General features: G+C 37.2%; 1 protein-coding gene across 15 annotated transcripts in view; it reads left to right on the top strand.

Annotated features, from left to right (window-relative positions):
- HUWE1 (HECT, UBA and WWE domain containing E3 ubiquitin protein ligase 1) overlaps nucleotides 1–15,887 on the top strand; it is a 169,169-nt gene that overhangs the window by 59,752 nt on the left and 93,530 nt on the right. For 14 of the 15 annotated variants that reach the window (XM_045051044.1, XM_045051042.1, XM_045051052.1 and 11 more), the window contains 13 exons: nucleotides 4,541–4,603; nucleotides 7,157–7,234; nucleotides 8,292–8,339; nucleotides 8,422–8,490; nucleotides 9,095–9,194; nucleotides 10,480–10,601; nucleotides 10,896–11,046; nucleotides 11,182–11,309; nucleotides 11,903–12,043; nucleotides 12,254–12,359; nucleotides 13,865–13,999; nucleotides 14,504–14,605; nucleotides 15,094–15,174. In XM_045051044.1, coding sequence (XP_044906979.1) covers nucleotides 4,541–4,603; nucleotides 7,157–7,234; nucleotides 8,292–8,339; nucleotides 8,422–8,490; nucleotides 9,095–9,194; nucleotides 10,480–10,601; nucleotides 10,896–11,046; nucleotides 11,182–11,309; nucleotides 11,903–12,043; nucleotides 12,254–12,359; nucleotides 13,865–13,999; nucleotides 14,504–14,605; nucleotides 15,094–15,174 — 1,324 coding nt within the window. The remainder of the gene's footprint in view (nucleotides 1–4,540; nucleotides 4,604–7,156; nucleotides 7,235–8,291; nucleotides 8,340–8,421; nucleotides 8,491–9,094; nucleotides 9,195–10,479; nucleotides 10,602–10,895; nucleotides 11,047–11,181; nucleotides 11,310–11,902; nucleotides 12,044–12,253; nucleotides 12,360–13,864; nucleotides 14,000–14,503; nucleotides 14,606–15,093; nucleotides 15,175–15,887) is intronic. The other variant, XM_019823850.3, reaches the window with a different exon arrangement.

Genomic DNA, 15,887 nt, shown 5'->3' with positions numbered 1-15,887 from the left:
TAAGTAGTCTCTATTTTTATTATGTTTTTAAATATTCCAGTATAGTTAACATACAATGTTCTATTTAATGTGTACAGTATAGTGATTCAACAATTCTTTACATTCTCCGTGCTCATTATCAGTGTACTCTTAACCCCCACCACCTATTTCACCCATCTCCCCACCCACCTCCCCTCTGGTAACATCTGTTCCCTATAGTGAAGAGTCTGTTTGTTGGTTTTTCTCTCTTTGTATTTTTCCTTTTCTTCTTTGTTTTGTTTCTTAAATTCCATATATTAGAGAAATCATAGGTAGTTTCTTAATAATCCTTTCTTTCTCTGTGGTATCCATTGTAATGTGTCTTTCATTTCTGATTTTATTTAAATCTTCACTCTTATTTTCTTAGTCTAGCTAAAGTTTTGTCTATTTTGTTTATCTTCCCCCCACTCCAAAAAACACACCTCTTATTTTTATTGAGCTTTTGTATTGTTGGCTCTTTTTTTTGTCTCTATTTCATTTATATCTGCTGTGATCATTGTTATTTCCTTCCTTCTACTAACTTTGGGCTTAGTTTGTTCTTTTTCTAGTTATAAAGTTAGGTTGTATTTGAGATCTTTCTCGTTTCTTACTGTAGTCATTTATCCCTGTAAATTTCCTCTTATAGCTTTTTTTGGTTCATCCCATAAGTTTTGATATGTTGTGTTTGCATTTTATTTTTTGTCTCAAGGTATTTTTTAATTTCCCTTTTGATTTCTTTTTTTGACTCCTTGATTTTTCAGGAGTGTATTGTTTAATTTCCACATACTGTGAATTTTTCAGTTTTCCTCCCATTGATTTCTAGTTTTGTACCATTGTGGTTAGGAAAGATACTTGGTATAATTTCAGTCTTCTTAAATTTGCTAAGACTTGTTTCGTGACCTGTCATATAATGTATCTGGGAGAATGTTCTATGTGTGTTTGAGAAAAGTGTATATTCTGCTGCTGTTCAGTGAAATGTTCTGTATAGTCCTGGTAGGTCCATTGATCTAAAAAGTATAGTTCAGTAACTCAAAGGGATACATGCACCCAATGTTCCCCAATGTTTATAGCAGCATTATTTACAATAGCCAGATTATTGGCAACAGTCAAGTGTCCATCAACTGATGAATGAATAAAGATGTACGTGTGTGTACGCACACACACACACACACACACACACACACACACACAGGAATATTACCCAGCCATATAAAAGAGGAAGTCTTGCCATTTGCAACAACATGGATAGAGCTACAGAGTATTATGGTAAGCGAAATAAGTCAGAGAAAGACAAATACCATATGATTTCACTTATATGTAGAATTTAAGAAACAAACAAGCAAATGGGAAAAATAGGCAAACCAAGAAACAGACTCCTAACTATAGAGAAAAACTCCCAGAGGGGAGGTGAGTTCGGGGTGGGTTAAATAGGTGATATGGATTAAGGAGTGTACTTGTGATGAGCCACCAGGTGTTGTATGGAAGTGTTGAATCACTATATCATACACCTGAAATTAATATCATACTGTATATTTACTTGAATTTAAATAAAAACTTAAAAAAATGTACAGTTCAAATCTAACATTTCCTTATATTCTGTCAGGGCAATCTATCCCTCATTGAAAGTAGCGTGTACCATTGTTGAAAGTACCAGTCTACCATTATGTATTGTTATCTGTTTCTCCCTTTAGATGTTAGTATTTGCTTAATATATTTAGGTGTTAGAGTATTGTATGTATATAATTTACAATTGTTATATGCTCTTTGAATTGACCACTTTATAAATAATGACCTTCTTTGTCTCTTGTTACAGGTTTTGAGTAAAAGTCTATTTTGTCTGAAATAAGTATAGCTTACCCATTGGCTCTCCTTTGGTTTCTATTGCATAGAATATCTTTTTCCAACCCTTCACTTTGAGTCTGCATGTACCCTTAAAGGTGAAGTGAGTCTTTTGGAAGCTGCTGGGTCTTGTTTTTTTTTTTATCCATCTAAGTATTCCATCTGTGCCTTTTGATTGGAAAATCAGTACACCTACATTTAGAGTAATTATTAATGGGCAAAGGCAATGCCATATTAATGTTTTCAGGCTGTTTTGTATTTTCCTCGTCCTTTCTTCCTCTCTTGCTAACTTCCTTTGTGAATTGGTTTTCCATAATAATATCCTTTGATTCTTTCTGTTTATCTTTTTTGTATCTAACTAGGTTTTTGTTTCTGGCTACAATGAGTCTTATGTAAACATCTTATAGATATAAAAGTGTATTTTAAGCTGATAACAACTTTGATTGTATACAAATATTCCACCCTTTTACTTCCTCCAAATTCATTTTATGTTTTTAATGTTCAGTTTACCTCTTTTTGTAGTGTATATTCTTTAAGAAATTATTTTAGCTTTTAATATTTTTAATACTTTTATCCTTTAACTTTTATCATCTGTGGATGATTCTTTAAGACCGTGTTCTTCTGGGGCTCCTTAGACTGGCTGCAGCTGGTTCACAGGCTACTGCAGGGTCTATAGTTGAGACCAAGGTCTGTAGGTCTATTACCCAACAGGTGGGTGAGACTCCTCCCCCATCCCTTGGCTTATGGGGCTAGGTTTCCCAACTCCAACAGAGGCACTTATGTCCATGGATGGATGCCAAATTGTTGTTGCATGGTGGCAGCATGTTGGCCTTATTTGGATGCTGATATCACTGCTCATGTTCATGTTGGTGTAACTTTTTTTTCCCCTTTATGTGTTTCACAGTGTCTCATTTCTTTGCACACCTCATAGTTTTTTTGTTGAATAATGGATATTATTTTTTAATATTTATAATTTTTTATATTTTAATATATAACTTTTAAAATATTTTAATATTAATATTTTTAATATTGCATTAATATTTTTAATGTTAATATTTTTAAATTATTTTAATACTTTAAAAATATTTTTAATATTATAATGTGGCTGCTCTGGAAATCAAATTCTCACTCTTTCCTAGGGCTTGTTATGGTTTGTTGTTGTTTAGTTAGACTTTTCTGAAGTGATTTCATAACTTTTTGTGTGGTCATTGAAGTCTGTTCTCTTAGTTTAGTGGTCAGCTAGTGGTTTGCCTTAGACTCCTGGAACAAAAAAATACATATTTTTCCCAGTCTTTGTAGGTGGGTTCTGTGTGTATGTTGGTATCTTTAGTGGCAGTACTCAATATCTTCAGTACTTAACCAGGATGTTTATAACTCTGCCTTAGCCTTTACTTCTGACTTGCACATCCAGAGGTGTGGAACTTAGGGCCTTCTCAGGTATTTTCTACGAATGTGCTTAGTTAGCCTCAGGCACACACATGGCCTTCTAGATTCCCAGGAATCTGTGGAACTTTTCCAAGTCCTTATTCTCCAAAGCATCTCATTCCCCAGCCTTTTTCTCCAAGCTTTTCACTTTGTCTGTTGTTTTATCCAATTGTATTGTATGCCTTGTCCCAGGAAGTGAGGACTAATGCATTTGCCTTTGAAGGATTTCAATAAATGCTCACCCCACCCTTGATAGCATCCGAATCAGACTAAAAAATGTTTGATATCAAACACATTGAAAATGCAAGCTAGTTTATTAAGCAAGACTATATGGTCAGAGGTTTGGATTTGAAAGCCAATAATAATGTACAATTTAGTCATTCTCCCCCAGTACCTTAGGGGCTAGTACTTGATGAGTTTTTAGACTTTGTGGAGGCAGAGTATATTTGGAGTAAGCAACATACAGTCTTCTGCTTTGCAACTTGGCAACCATGTCAAAAAGGAACTGTACAGGGGCTCCTGGGTGGCTCAGTAGATTGAGTGTTCGACTCTTGATTTCAGCTCAGGTCATGATCTCATGGTTTGCAAGATTGAGTCCCATCCTGGAGCCTCCTTGGGATTCTCTTTCTGCACCACCGCACCCCTGGCTCAAAATAAATAAACTTAAAAAAAAAAAAAAAGGAGATACAGAGCATGTGATTCCTCAGTCTAGTGAGGGAGGTGAAAATGTATTTGGAAAGCAGAATACTGAAGGCCTGATGAGATAAGACTTACCTGTCAGCAAGTATGACTGCAAACATGCACAGTTCGATTATTTGCAATAGTTGCTTATGTTCTTCCCAGTCGCTATTTGATCTCATTGGAGAAATTACCTTTAGCCCAGATCATCTTGCCTTGAGTCTTTTTTTTTTAATGTTTGTTTATTTTTGAGAGAAAGAGCACAAGCAGGGGAGGGGCAGAGAGAAAGGAGAGACACAGAATCCGAAGCAGGCTCCAGGCTCTGAGCTGTCAGCACAGAGCCCAACGCAGGGCTCAAACTCAGAAACTGAGATTAAGACCTGAGCTAAGGTCAGTCAGACCTTAACCTGACTGAGCCACCCAGGTGCCCCTTGCCTTGAGTCTTTAGTCCTTGCTTCTATTTCTTCCTTCTCTTTGTTGGACTTTCACATTGGCTGTCTCCTTGACGCTGTGTTTCAAGCAGCCACATACTCTTTTTAAGTATTTTATATACAAGGCTACCTTAAACACTATTTTAACACTGTCTTTTTCCTTTGTTAAGAGCTGGGGTGGAAAGGAGAATGGCTTTGGACTTGCAGAATGTTGCAGAGACTTGCATATGATGGTAAGTAATTCTTGGATATGGGTATCTTGGCAGAGCTATTATTTTGAGCCTTACTTTACAATGAATATATGGAATATTAAGTTGCCACTTCAGATCAAGATCTTTGAGGAACCTGACATCAGTTAAGACAGAACACACCTTATCTAGGTGTTTGGGCCCTCATTGTGTTGGCATTTGGAAGAATTTCAGAAACACGGTGTATGTTCATACCCAGGTCTTAAGTGGAACGCTGCATTTGGTGAATCAGTTTGAAAGTGATGAGAAATCCTAGAAAGTGCATTTGCTTGCATTCTTTCACTGTAACTGTTGGAACTCTGGGCAGTGTGGTGCAGTTTTTAAGAATGGATGCTTGAGGGGCGCCTGGATGGCTCAGTCAGTTAAACATCTGACTTCAGCTCAGGTCATGATATCATGGTTTGGAGTCCGAGCCCCGCATCAGGCTATCTGTTTTCAGCATAGAGCCTGCTTTGGATCCTCTGTCCCTCTTTCTCCGCCCCTCCCGTTTGCTTACTTGTGTGTGCTCACACGCTCTCTTGCTCTCTCTCTCTCAAAATAAAATAAACTTTAAAAAATTTTAAACACACAGACAAAAAAAAAGAATGGACACTGGGAACAGTTCTGCCATGAGAGTTATTGGGACCTTTACAATGTTACATGTGCTTTCCAAGTTTACCACTCATGCCCTGTCCTACCTTTTTATCTGTGCTTAGTTTACAAGCTTAGGCCATCCTCCTTTCTGCTTTGATATGTTGCTTTGTGATCCCAATTTGGGATCACAATTGGGTGTGTGAAAACAATTCTATGTCAGGAAGCAACTATATTTTTTAGCAGATGTTGCTGCCTTTGTCAGATTGTCGTGTATAGGACAAATAGCTGTGATGAAATGTAGTGATTTTATTTTAGCAAGCCTTTTTCCCCTGGAGGAATGGTTCTTTTTCTGATCAAAGAAAACTACAAATTAGAACAAATTACTTTCCCATCTTAGTTGGTATATTTTCTTTAGTGTGCATTATAGGAATGAATATTGGGTAGTATGGGAAATAAGTGTTACCTAATGAGCAAAGCTACATAAATCTTAAAGAGTATTCAGTTTGGAATTCTAATTCTGAGAAAATAACATTTCATCTTTAAGTTGGTTAATTCTGAGCCTCCATTTGTGTATCAAGCTTGTTCTTTACCCCTTGGGCAAAACAGTATGATATACTCTACTAGGTTTGTATGATGCCTGTTTTGGGCCCAGCCTTTGTTGAGAAATCACACACATCCTTCTATTTATTGATATTTGGTGTATCAGTGAGACTTTGAAAAGTATGATATATACTTTCAAAGGAATTAACATATATATACATGTTTTAAAAACTTCTAAGAATTATTGTATACAATAATTCTCCATTTCCAGAGACAACCACTGCGATTGTTTGTTTGTTTGTTTGTTTGTTTTAACATTTATTCATGTTTTAAGAGAGCACAAGCAGGGGAGGGGCAGAGAGAGAACAAGACACAGAATCCAAAGCAGGCTCCAGGCTCTGAGCTTTCAGCACAGAGCCTGATGCAGGGTTTGAATTCATGAACTGCAAGATCATGACCTGAGCTAAAGTCAGACGCTTAACCAACTAAGCCACCCAGGTGTCCCATACTGCTACTGGTTTCTTTTAAGGATTCATTTTAATGTACATTCTGTTGTGGTCTTAATTTTGTTTTTGCTTTTTTAGAGTTAAAGAGGATTTGTTGCCAGGGTCTGGTTCATAGTGACTTGGTATTTACCTGTGCAGAAAGCATTTTTATATCATAGGAAGTGGTGTAGAATGATATGAAAGGGACTATTTGAAGAATTAAGAAGGTACACCAGTGAGGCATAGTTTGAATAAAATATCTCCAGAGGTGATGATGTACACTAAAATTTCCAAGAGAATGTTCTTTTCCCTTCTTGAGCTGGTACCTAGATTCTTATATTTGTTCTCCATCCTTTCTTGGTTTCTTATTCATTATTGGTTGGTGGACTTGCCTCTCTTTTCCCTCTTAAGAATAGCTGCAGCCAGAATTGATCTCTTGAAAGAAAGGGCAACTGATAACTTATAAGTAAGAAATATGAAGGCATTTGGAGCCTTGGGCTTCATCCTCCTGATTGTGTGTGTGTGTGTGTGTGTGTGTGTGTGTGTGTGTGTGTGTGTGTGTGTGTGTGTGTGTGTTTAATGTTTATTTATTTATTTTGAGAGAGAGTGTGCACGTGAGCTGTGGGGGGAAGGAGAGAGAGAATCCCAAGCAGTCTTTTTGCTATTAGCATAGAGCCCGATGTGTGGCTCCATCTCACAAACTGAGATCATGACTTGCGCCGAACTCAAGAGTCACTTAACCAGTTGATCCACCCAGGCGCCCCTGATTCTGTGTCTTATAAGACATCTGAATTCTGCTAAGAAAGGAGTAAAGGCAGTGTAGCTGCTGTGACTATACTGCTTATTCTGCTGCTACGATGATTTGGACAAGTGGTTAGGACTTGGAAGGAAGAGTGGGGGAAAAGATGGTATCTAATTCTTTCATGTGCTTTATACACAGAAATACCCACCCAGTGCAACTACACTACACTTTGAATTCTATGCAGACCCTGGGGCCGAGGTCAAAATCGAGAAAAGGGTAAGTCTCATGATAGACTTGTTCTGATAGGGTCTATCATGTACTGTAACTGGGGTTGACTTTTTCTAGGACTCCTCAGTTAAATGAGGGAATGGTTTTGAGCTACATTGCTGCCCTCCCAATTTATATACATCTACCAGTTTCTCAGGAATAAGTGTTATTGTATGCCCTGCTCTGGTAGGTTTGGATCTTACTTATGTTGGAGCTGCCGAAAGATAGGACTCCTCTATGGTGTGTTGCCATGACGTGCATTTTTCTTCATTTCAGTTGGGAATTCCAACATGCAGTTTAAGTCTGGATAGTTATCACTCAACTTTCTCTACTTACGCCAGTTTGCAAGAAGTCTATATATTGCTTACAGGGTACTGCTTCAATTATGTGATCACTCCATATTCTTTGAGAAAATACTAAAATTATTTTTGTTTAGAAGTAGCTTAGTGAATAAGATCTTCTTTTTGATCTATAGCATAATGAATAATCCTTATAGATTAATGACTCCTTGAAAACAGTTGTAATGCATATTTGGAGAGTGAAGCCATTTTCATGGATTTTGTCTTTGCTATGAATACATGATCTGTAGGATAAGGAAGAGAAAAAGACAAAAAAAAAATACAAATAACAGAAAACACTGGTGGTTGCCAGAGTGGAGGTGGGTGGAAGGGTAGGTGAAGTAAATAAAGGAGATAAAGAGTACTGTGATCACTAAGTAATGTGTAGAAATGCTAAATCCTTATACTGTACACTTGAAACACTGTATGTAAGTTATACTTCAATTTAAAAATGACAAACTTTTTTTTTAAGGAATGAGGAAGAATATGAAATGTGTCTGTGCGTTATATTTTGATACTATTATCTTCAAAGAAGCTTTCTTGAAAATATTCTGTATATAAAATGGATATTTTGGGGCATTCTAAAGTTGCTTTGACTTTAAGAGCATTCAGTTAGGCTTCAGCCTAGGGTGGCATCTTGGTTTTCAGACGACTCTCTTGCAGTCTTATGGCAAGGCAAGCTGAGGTATTACAGTGACTCCTAATAACTCTCCTATCTTAAATTTCAGACGACTAGTAACACACTACATTATATTCACATAGAACAACTTGACAAGGTAAGAGGAATTTTTTACTATTGGCTAGTTTCCTAACATTCAGTTTACTTTTTGTTCCTAACCATTTTTTTTTCTAATGTAGATTTCAGAAAGCCCTTCTGAAATCATGGAATCTCTTACCAAAATGTACAGCATTCCTAAGGATAAACAGGTATGGTAGGTCCTAATAATTATCTAAAGGGTGTGGTTGTTATCCATATAGATTAATGATGTGTGCTGGGCTGAGAGACAGTATATCAGAAAGGATCATGGGTAAATTAGTTAGCCTCAGTGAGCCTTAGTTTCCTCATCTTTTATGAGGCCGACACCTACTAACTTCCTAGGTCCTTATGAGAGTTTGGGTAAAACATAAGCTGCCTTACCCACCATGTGAATCTAATAAGTGTTAGTAGCTTAACACTTTGCATGCCAAAGAAGAAAACATTTAGTTGTGTTATTTTTTTCTGTTCATTGTTACAGTAATAAAATATTTGATTTGATTAATTACAATCTGAACTCTTGCCAAATGTCTTCAGTTTGTTTCCTGTCAGTATAGTGATAGTTCTTGGCTTATGTTAGGATATTAGGAGTCTCTGAGCCTGTGTTTTGTGGCACTCATTTTGTCAGCAGCCTCAGAGTGGAATTGTTCTGTTTGACACCTTAACAAACAGCAACTATAAACCATTTAACAAATATCCCAAGAGGTAAGATTTAACCTTCAGAAAGTATAGTCCCCTTTTTCATTGATTGCTAATTTAGGTCTTGTATCTTTACAGATGCTGTTATTTACACACATACGGCTGGCCCATGGTTTTTCTAATCACAGGAAGCGATTACAAGCTGTTCAAGCCAGGTTGCATGCTATATCTATATTAGGTAAGAGAATAGCACTGTAATTAATAGGCCCTGATTTGGCAATTTAGAGATAAATTCCTTTGAGCTTCATCTGTCCTTGATGCTGTGAGGCTTATTGTAGTTACTTTAAGTGGCAAGTTAAATTGTAAAATTGCCAGCATTTCTAATGTTCACCATATTCATCATTCTTCAGCTCCTTAATGTTGTATTAGAAAAAGGATATAATACTTACAGACATAGCACATGGGTTTAGTCTTGATTTTTGCCCTTTTCTTGTTTTGATGGGTGTTCAGGTAGCCCTCTCCCCTGGCCCCTAGTCTTCCTCTTGCCATTTCATCTTCCTCTTCTGTCCCTTCAGTGGTATAATTTTAAGTCAGAAGGTATTTGTTAAGAAGTCAATACTGTGCATTTTACTTTTACTGTAGAGTGGTAGAGTGGAAAGGACACTGGTTTTGGAATCAGTCCTGGGCTCTCATCCAGATTCTGCAAATGATTAGCTTATGGGTTATGCTTTTGGCCTCAGTTTCTTCATTTAATACTGGGACAACACTTCCCTTATAGGCTGATATAAGGATTAAATGAAAACCTATAAAGCACCTAGCATGTCAGACACATAGAAGGTATAAAATGATAGCTGCTGTTAATATTACCAGCCTTAGTATGTTATTGTCTGCTCTTTTAAACTATGAGTTCCTTGAAGTGAAATTCCTGCTTTTCGCTTTGTATTCAACACCTAGCATAACTTCTGGCACATTGGTGGGTATGTTTTTGGTAAACTAAATGAATTATGTTCTAATCCCATTAGTTTGCACTTTAGGAGACTATGTCTACTGTTACTTCTGTGAGGGATTCTTTGAAAGTGGATTATAGATATTCTCAGCTTTTATTCCACAGTGACATACAAGTTTCTGACTTAGTCTATAGTTGTCCAAAATTCTTTTCTTTACAGCCTATAAAGTGTTGCCAGTGAAAAACAGAAGCACATGAAGAGACTAAAATGGAAGTCTATCTCCAGTGTACAGTAGTTGTTATATCAAGTAGTGATGTGCTAAAACACATTAACTCTTCACATTCTTTTCATACTTCCATTTCCCCAAAATCCTTGCTCATGACAACCGATGCTAATAATAGGAGAATCTGTCACTTTGGAGGGTATTTAGGGCTTATCACTATATTTGATCAGTCCTCTAGAATTCAGTGATTCTGTCCTCCAGTGCTGGTTGGAAGGGAATCTTTTCTTAGAACCAGTAGGTGCCAAAAGGTTTGTCATTGGGCAGTGGCTTGACCACTGCCTTCTTGCCTAAAGTGTTTATTTCTCCTTTTGCAGTGTATTCCAATGCCTTGCAGGAGTCCGCAAACAGTATCTTGTATAATGGGTTGATAGAGGAGTTGGTAGATGTCCTTCAGATAACAGATAAGCAGCTTATGGTAAGTATTAATATTCTCCTGTGTGTGTCAGGCTTGTGTGTATTTATTTTCCTTTTGGTTTTTCCCAGGGATTGAGAATGAACCCCAAGAGGGAAGCTTGGCTCTTTTACTTCTTCTTCTTTGGATATTTACCTACAGAGTTAACAAGTGCTGGAATTTCAGTGTTCTCAACAGACCTCCATCTCCCCTAAACAGTCAACAATAGAATGAGTTAAATTTTGGAATATTGTGTATTAGCAACTTGGCTCACATCCAATGTTTAACACATCCCATGTTTGCCTTCTACTTTCTTAGGAGATTAAAGCCGCGTCTTTACGAACATTAACATCAATTGTCCATTTGGAGAGAACTCCCAAACTCAGCAGTATTATTGACTGTACTGGAACTGCCTCCTACCATGGATTTTTGCCTGTACTTGTGCGGAACTGCATCCAGGCCATGATTGGTAAGTTTTGATGATTGTTATTTTAGGCAGCAAGAACTTTACCCTTTTGCTCGTGAGTCTTTGTTTAACATCTTGCCAGCTTAACATCACATTCTCAGCTTGCTCTTTTTCTGTCTCTCCCAACTTCCCTTATAGATCCTTCCATGGATCCATACCCTCACCAGTTTGCCACTGCTCTCTTCTCTTTTTTATACCATCTGGCCAGCTATGATGCAGGTGGTGAAGCCTTGGTCTCCTGTGGAATGATGGAAGCCTTATTGAAGGTGCTCTACTTTTTTTAAAAAATAACATTTGTGGGGAAATGAACTAAGAGCAAGTATAGAATTACAAGTTTGGAATGGTTCACAGTGAGAGCAAACAGCATAAGAAAGCTTACCCAGAAAATGTTATCCTTAATTTTTCTAGTTTGGCATTCTAGTTATCTGTCTCATTAATAACTTTTAAGAGCAGCCATCTCCATTATTAAGAATTGATCAAAGTCCAGCATGGTGTGATAGTCAGAAGACCCCAGGTACGAGTCAAGACTAGCTACATCTTCTGATGACCTTAGGCTGTCACCCTAAAGAAAATGTATGTAAAGGTACTTTGTAAATTGTGCTATTAAGGTAATAGGCTTTAGTGTGTGCTGGGCACTAGACACCAGCTTTTTTTCTCCCTGAGTATTTTATTTAATCCTGAAAGGTAATTTAGGTCCGCATTATCTCTGAAGGATGAGTCCCAGAAGTGATAGACTTGACGAACACCTGTTTTTTCTCCCACACCTCCCCGAGACCCTAGACTGCATGTTTCTAAAAGTATATTCACAGTTTTGTGTTTTTTTCAGTTGATTAGCTTTGCCTCCTTTTCTCCTCGATAGGTCATAAAGTTTCTTGGCGATGAACAGGATCAGATAACGTTTGTCACCAGAGCTGTCAGAGTGGTTGACCTCATCACCAACCTGGACATGGCAGCTTTTCAATCCCATAGTGGACTTTCTATCTTCATTTATAGACTTGAGGTATTATTATATAAGGAGCACTTAACATAGACCCTACCCAGTAAGATTTGAGCCTAGGAAGTATCCTAATAACCCCCAAAGAGCCATCTTAGCCCTTTTCTGTTTTTAGAAACCAATTTTGTAATCTGCCTTTGACATTCTTTCATTATAATTATTTTTAATCTCTGATATATATGTAGGATTTTCTTACTACTTTTCCCTTGATTGTAGCATGAAGTAGATTTGTGCCGAAAAGAATGTCCATTTGTGATCAAGCCAAAGATCCAGAGACCTAGTACTACACAAGAAGGAGAAGAAATGGAAACAGATATGGATGGTAATGAACACTTATTAAGTCAATATATTTGTGCTTGGCATTTTCCTATCATCCAACCCTAATTTTCATTCTTCCTTCTTATAAATTCTAAAGTGCACAACTGATTTGATTATGTATTTGTATAAATACAAAACATTTTTCTATATAAGTGATTTGTATGTTGTTTTTCATGAGGATAATTGTAAATGGGGGAGGCACAAGTTGTTGGGAATAGAGATGGAAGGTGAAGCAGATGGTAGAGCAGCAGTAGAGCCCCTCTGTTTTATTTCAAGACTTTAATAGGTGTCTTCTAAGTATTGATTCATTATCTTATTCCTGCTAAAATGTAAGTTCCATGAGATCAGGTACTGTTTTGTTCACTGCTCTATTCTTCAACAGTGCCTGATATATCGTAGGTGTTTAAATATGTGTTTGGGGAAAATAAGGAGAACATAGACTCTAAAATGGGCTCTTTTGAAACTATCAGGCTATTTTGAGAAGGATGAGGAGAGGTGAAAAATTTGTTGAATAGGGAACATGTTTTAAATCATAAAGTCAAAAAGATAGGTGGCCCAATAGTCTTAATCTTTGGGTTCATCATCGTGTGTGTGCTTTTTTTTTTTTTTAAACCTCCCTACCCTCTCCATGCATAGTTAATGATAATAGTAATAAAAACAAAAAACTTCTCCAAAACAGCTTTCTCAGAATTTAAATTGTTATCAACCAATCCAGGTGATTCTGATGTGTTTGTAGAGAAAATTTCCTATTCAACAAAAACGGGTTACAAAATCATGAGTTGTGCTTCCATGTATATAAGTAGGCACAAATGGGAATGTTTATGTATAAAAAGATTGGAAGAGGGGCGCCTGGGTGGCTCAGTCGGTTAAGCATCCGACTTCAGCTCAGGTCATGATCTCACAGTCCGTGAGTTCGAGCCCCGCGTCGGGCTCTGTGCTGACAGCTCGGAGCCTGGAGCCTGCTTCAGATTCTGTGTCTCCCTCTCTCTCTGACCCTCCCCCATTCATGCTCTGTCTCTCTCTGTCTCAAAACTAAATAAACGTTAAAAATTAAAAAAATAAAAAGATTGGAAGAGTATTTAAAAATGTAAACTGATTTATTGCTAGTGGAGCTTTATTATATTGTACAAGTTGTAAGAAGTAATTTTGTATCATTTACTTCATTAAAATTCCAAAAAGCTCTGCCTGCTGTCTGCTACCCACCAGTAGTATATGAAATTCCATGTTTTACTTACCATTCTTTTTCCTCCCACCACATTTGGTGGGTAAGAAATATTGAAAGGGATTTCTTTTGAAGGATTGTTTTTAATTTGCATATCTTAACCCATGACGTTAAATACTTTTCTATTTGTGAAAAGTTTACATTTTTATTTTGGGTCTCAATATTCTAATCTAGTCTCCATTTTTATATCATTCATCTCACCTTAATGGGAAAAAATTTCTCAAACAATCATTCTTTTGGTGGTGCCTTTATTCTAACTAGTTTCTTTATCATAACTTTTACTCTAGTTGCAGATGTGACTATGGAAAGTAGTCCAGGCTTATCCATCTCTGTGGAGCACCGGCTAGATGTTGACTTAAGGGCATCAAGTTCCAGCAGCAGCACTAGCATCTCCTCTGGCTCTGGACCTGGCCCCCGTCCTGGTGTGTAGACAAGTAGATACATAGTCTTTCACACTGAATTACTAAACTAGTAAAGAAGGTGCTTTGGGAATAGCTTTAGTGGTATATTTTGAGGATTGCTTCTTAGGACTGTGCATGTTACTGTGCCATTCTGGTGTCCATTTTCTTATATTAACATGTATTTCATACTTCTCCAACTGTTCACACATTGATTATTTTATCAAACCAGCCATATCAGAACACAGATAATATCTAAAACAGGAACTGAGGATCAAAAAGTTAATCTTTTTACTTTGTGGTTTTACTTCAGGCTTTTAATTTTAGCATTAGTTTTGTGTAGGCCTCAGTGATTTACTTTCCCAATTTCAAAGCTTAGTAAGTATTCTTCCCACCATTCAGAGATGTCACTTTGAATGCTAGTGTTGATATAGTGTATATGCGTCTCTTAAAAATTTGTTCTATGTGCCTGTTCAATCTGGTCTCATGGTGAACTCAACATAATCCTCCATCTTTCTCCCTTGCCAGGAGTTCAGTGTATTCCACAAAGAGCAGCACTTCTCAAATCCATGTTAAATTTCCTCAAGAAGGCCATTCAAGACCCTGCTTTCTCAGACGGCATACGACATGGTATTTGATTTTAGATACTTTCTTGAAGGATGTTTGACTTTCTCAGAGATTAGTGATTTTGATACTTTCTGATGTTACTCTTTTTTTGTAAGACAGGCTTAAGAAAAGGCCTGCCATTTTGAATAGCCTTTAGTCATTTAGTGTCACTTTTCCTAGACCTAAGGATTCTAGCCATTTTCATAATGATTCACCTATGTTTTTCCTTTTTCAGCTTTTGACTCTGTGCTCACTTCTGGCCTGCTACTTCACTTTGTCTGTGTCTGTATTCTTTTATTCTTTGATCCACTGTTAAGAGGCTATTTCATGGACAAGGAATAAATAATAGAATGTGAGGAGGAGACAAGTAGAAACCATTAGACTGGAATCAGCACAAGAGTTTGTTTACCACAGTGGTGGTACACATAATATATTGCTCCATCAACCCTACCCATCAAACTACTCCTGGACTAATCATATTCTCCTTGATGTTCACTTTTCTTTTCTCTTAGTGATGGATGGTTCTCTCCCTACCTCCCTGAAGCACATCATCAGCAATGCAGAATACTATGGCCCATCACTCTTCCTCCTAGGTAAGTGGTGTTAATAATTGGTTATACCAAGCTGGAATGACCTGCCAGTTCTCTGTATATTTTACATTCTTGCAGGGTTTTATTGTCCACATTTGTCCACTGTGTGATTATGTATCTTTCTAGTTAGTGATGAAATAAAGATCAGAATTCAGTTTCAAATATCCATTTCTGGAATGCCAAACATACAGTATGTAAGCAATACGTTATAAACCATGTGTGATAAGTACTGTTGTACATTTGTGCCATACTAACTGCTGCAAGTGTGACTTTTTCAATGGTTAGTCCTTAATCTTGGTCCAGAAAATTCAGTCAGCATGGTTTCCATTCTTGGAATTGAATGTCAGACCCCACAAACTACAGTATAGAAAATCATTTCTCACTGTAGAAAATGCAGTTTCAGAAGCTGTGGATACTTTGTATTTGTAAAAACATCTTTGCAATTTTATGTTGGCAATACTTTGAGTATTGCTGTTGTTAAAACCTCATTTTTGTTAACTGGCATTTATTGAGTGCCACATATTTAGGACAGTGTTTGAGATATTTAGCTTCTAGAATTCTCCTTAAAACTAAAGGAATGGGGACACCTGGGTGCCTCAGTCATGTAAGCAACCGACTCTTGATTTCCACACAGGTCATGACCCCAGGGTCCTGGGAACAAGCCCCATGTCGGGCTCTGTGCTAAGTATGGAGCCCGCTTAGGATTCTCATATTCT

This window comes from Felis catus, chromosome X, assembly GCF_018350175.1.
Source record: "Felis catus isolate Fca126 chromosome X, F.catus_Fca126_mat1.0, whole genome shotgun sequence".
Taxonomy (NCBI): Eukaryota; Metazoa; Chordata; class Mammalia; order Carnivora; family Felidae; genus Felis; species Felis catus.
This window is presented reverse-complemented; position numbering and strand designations above follow the sequence as displayed.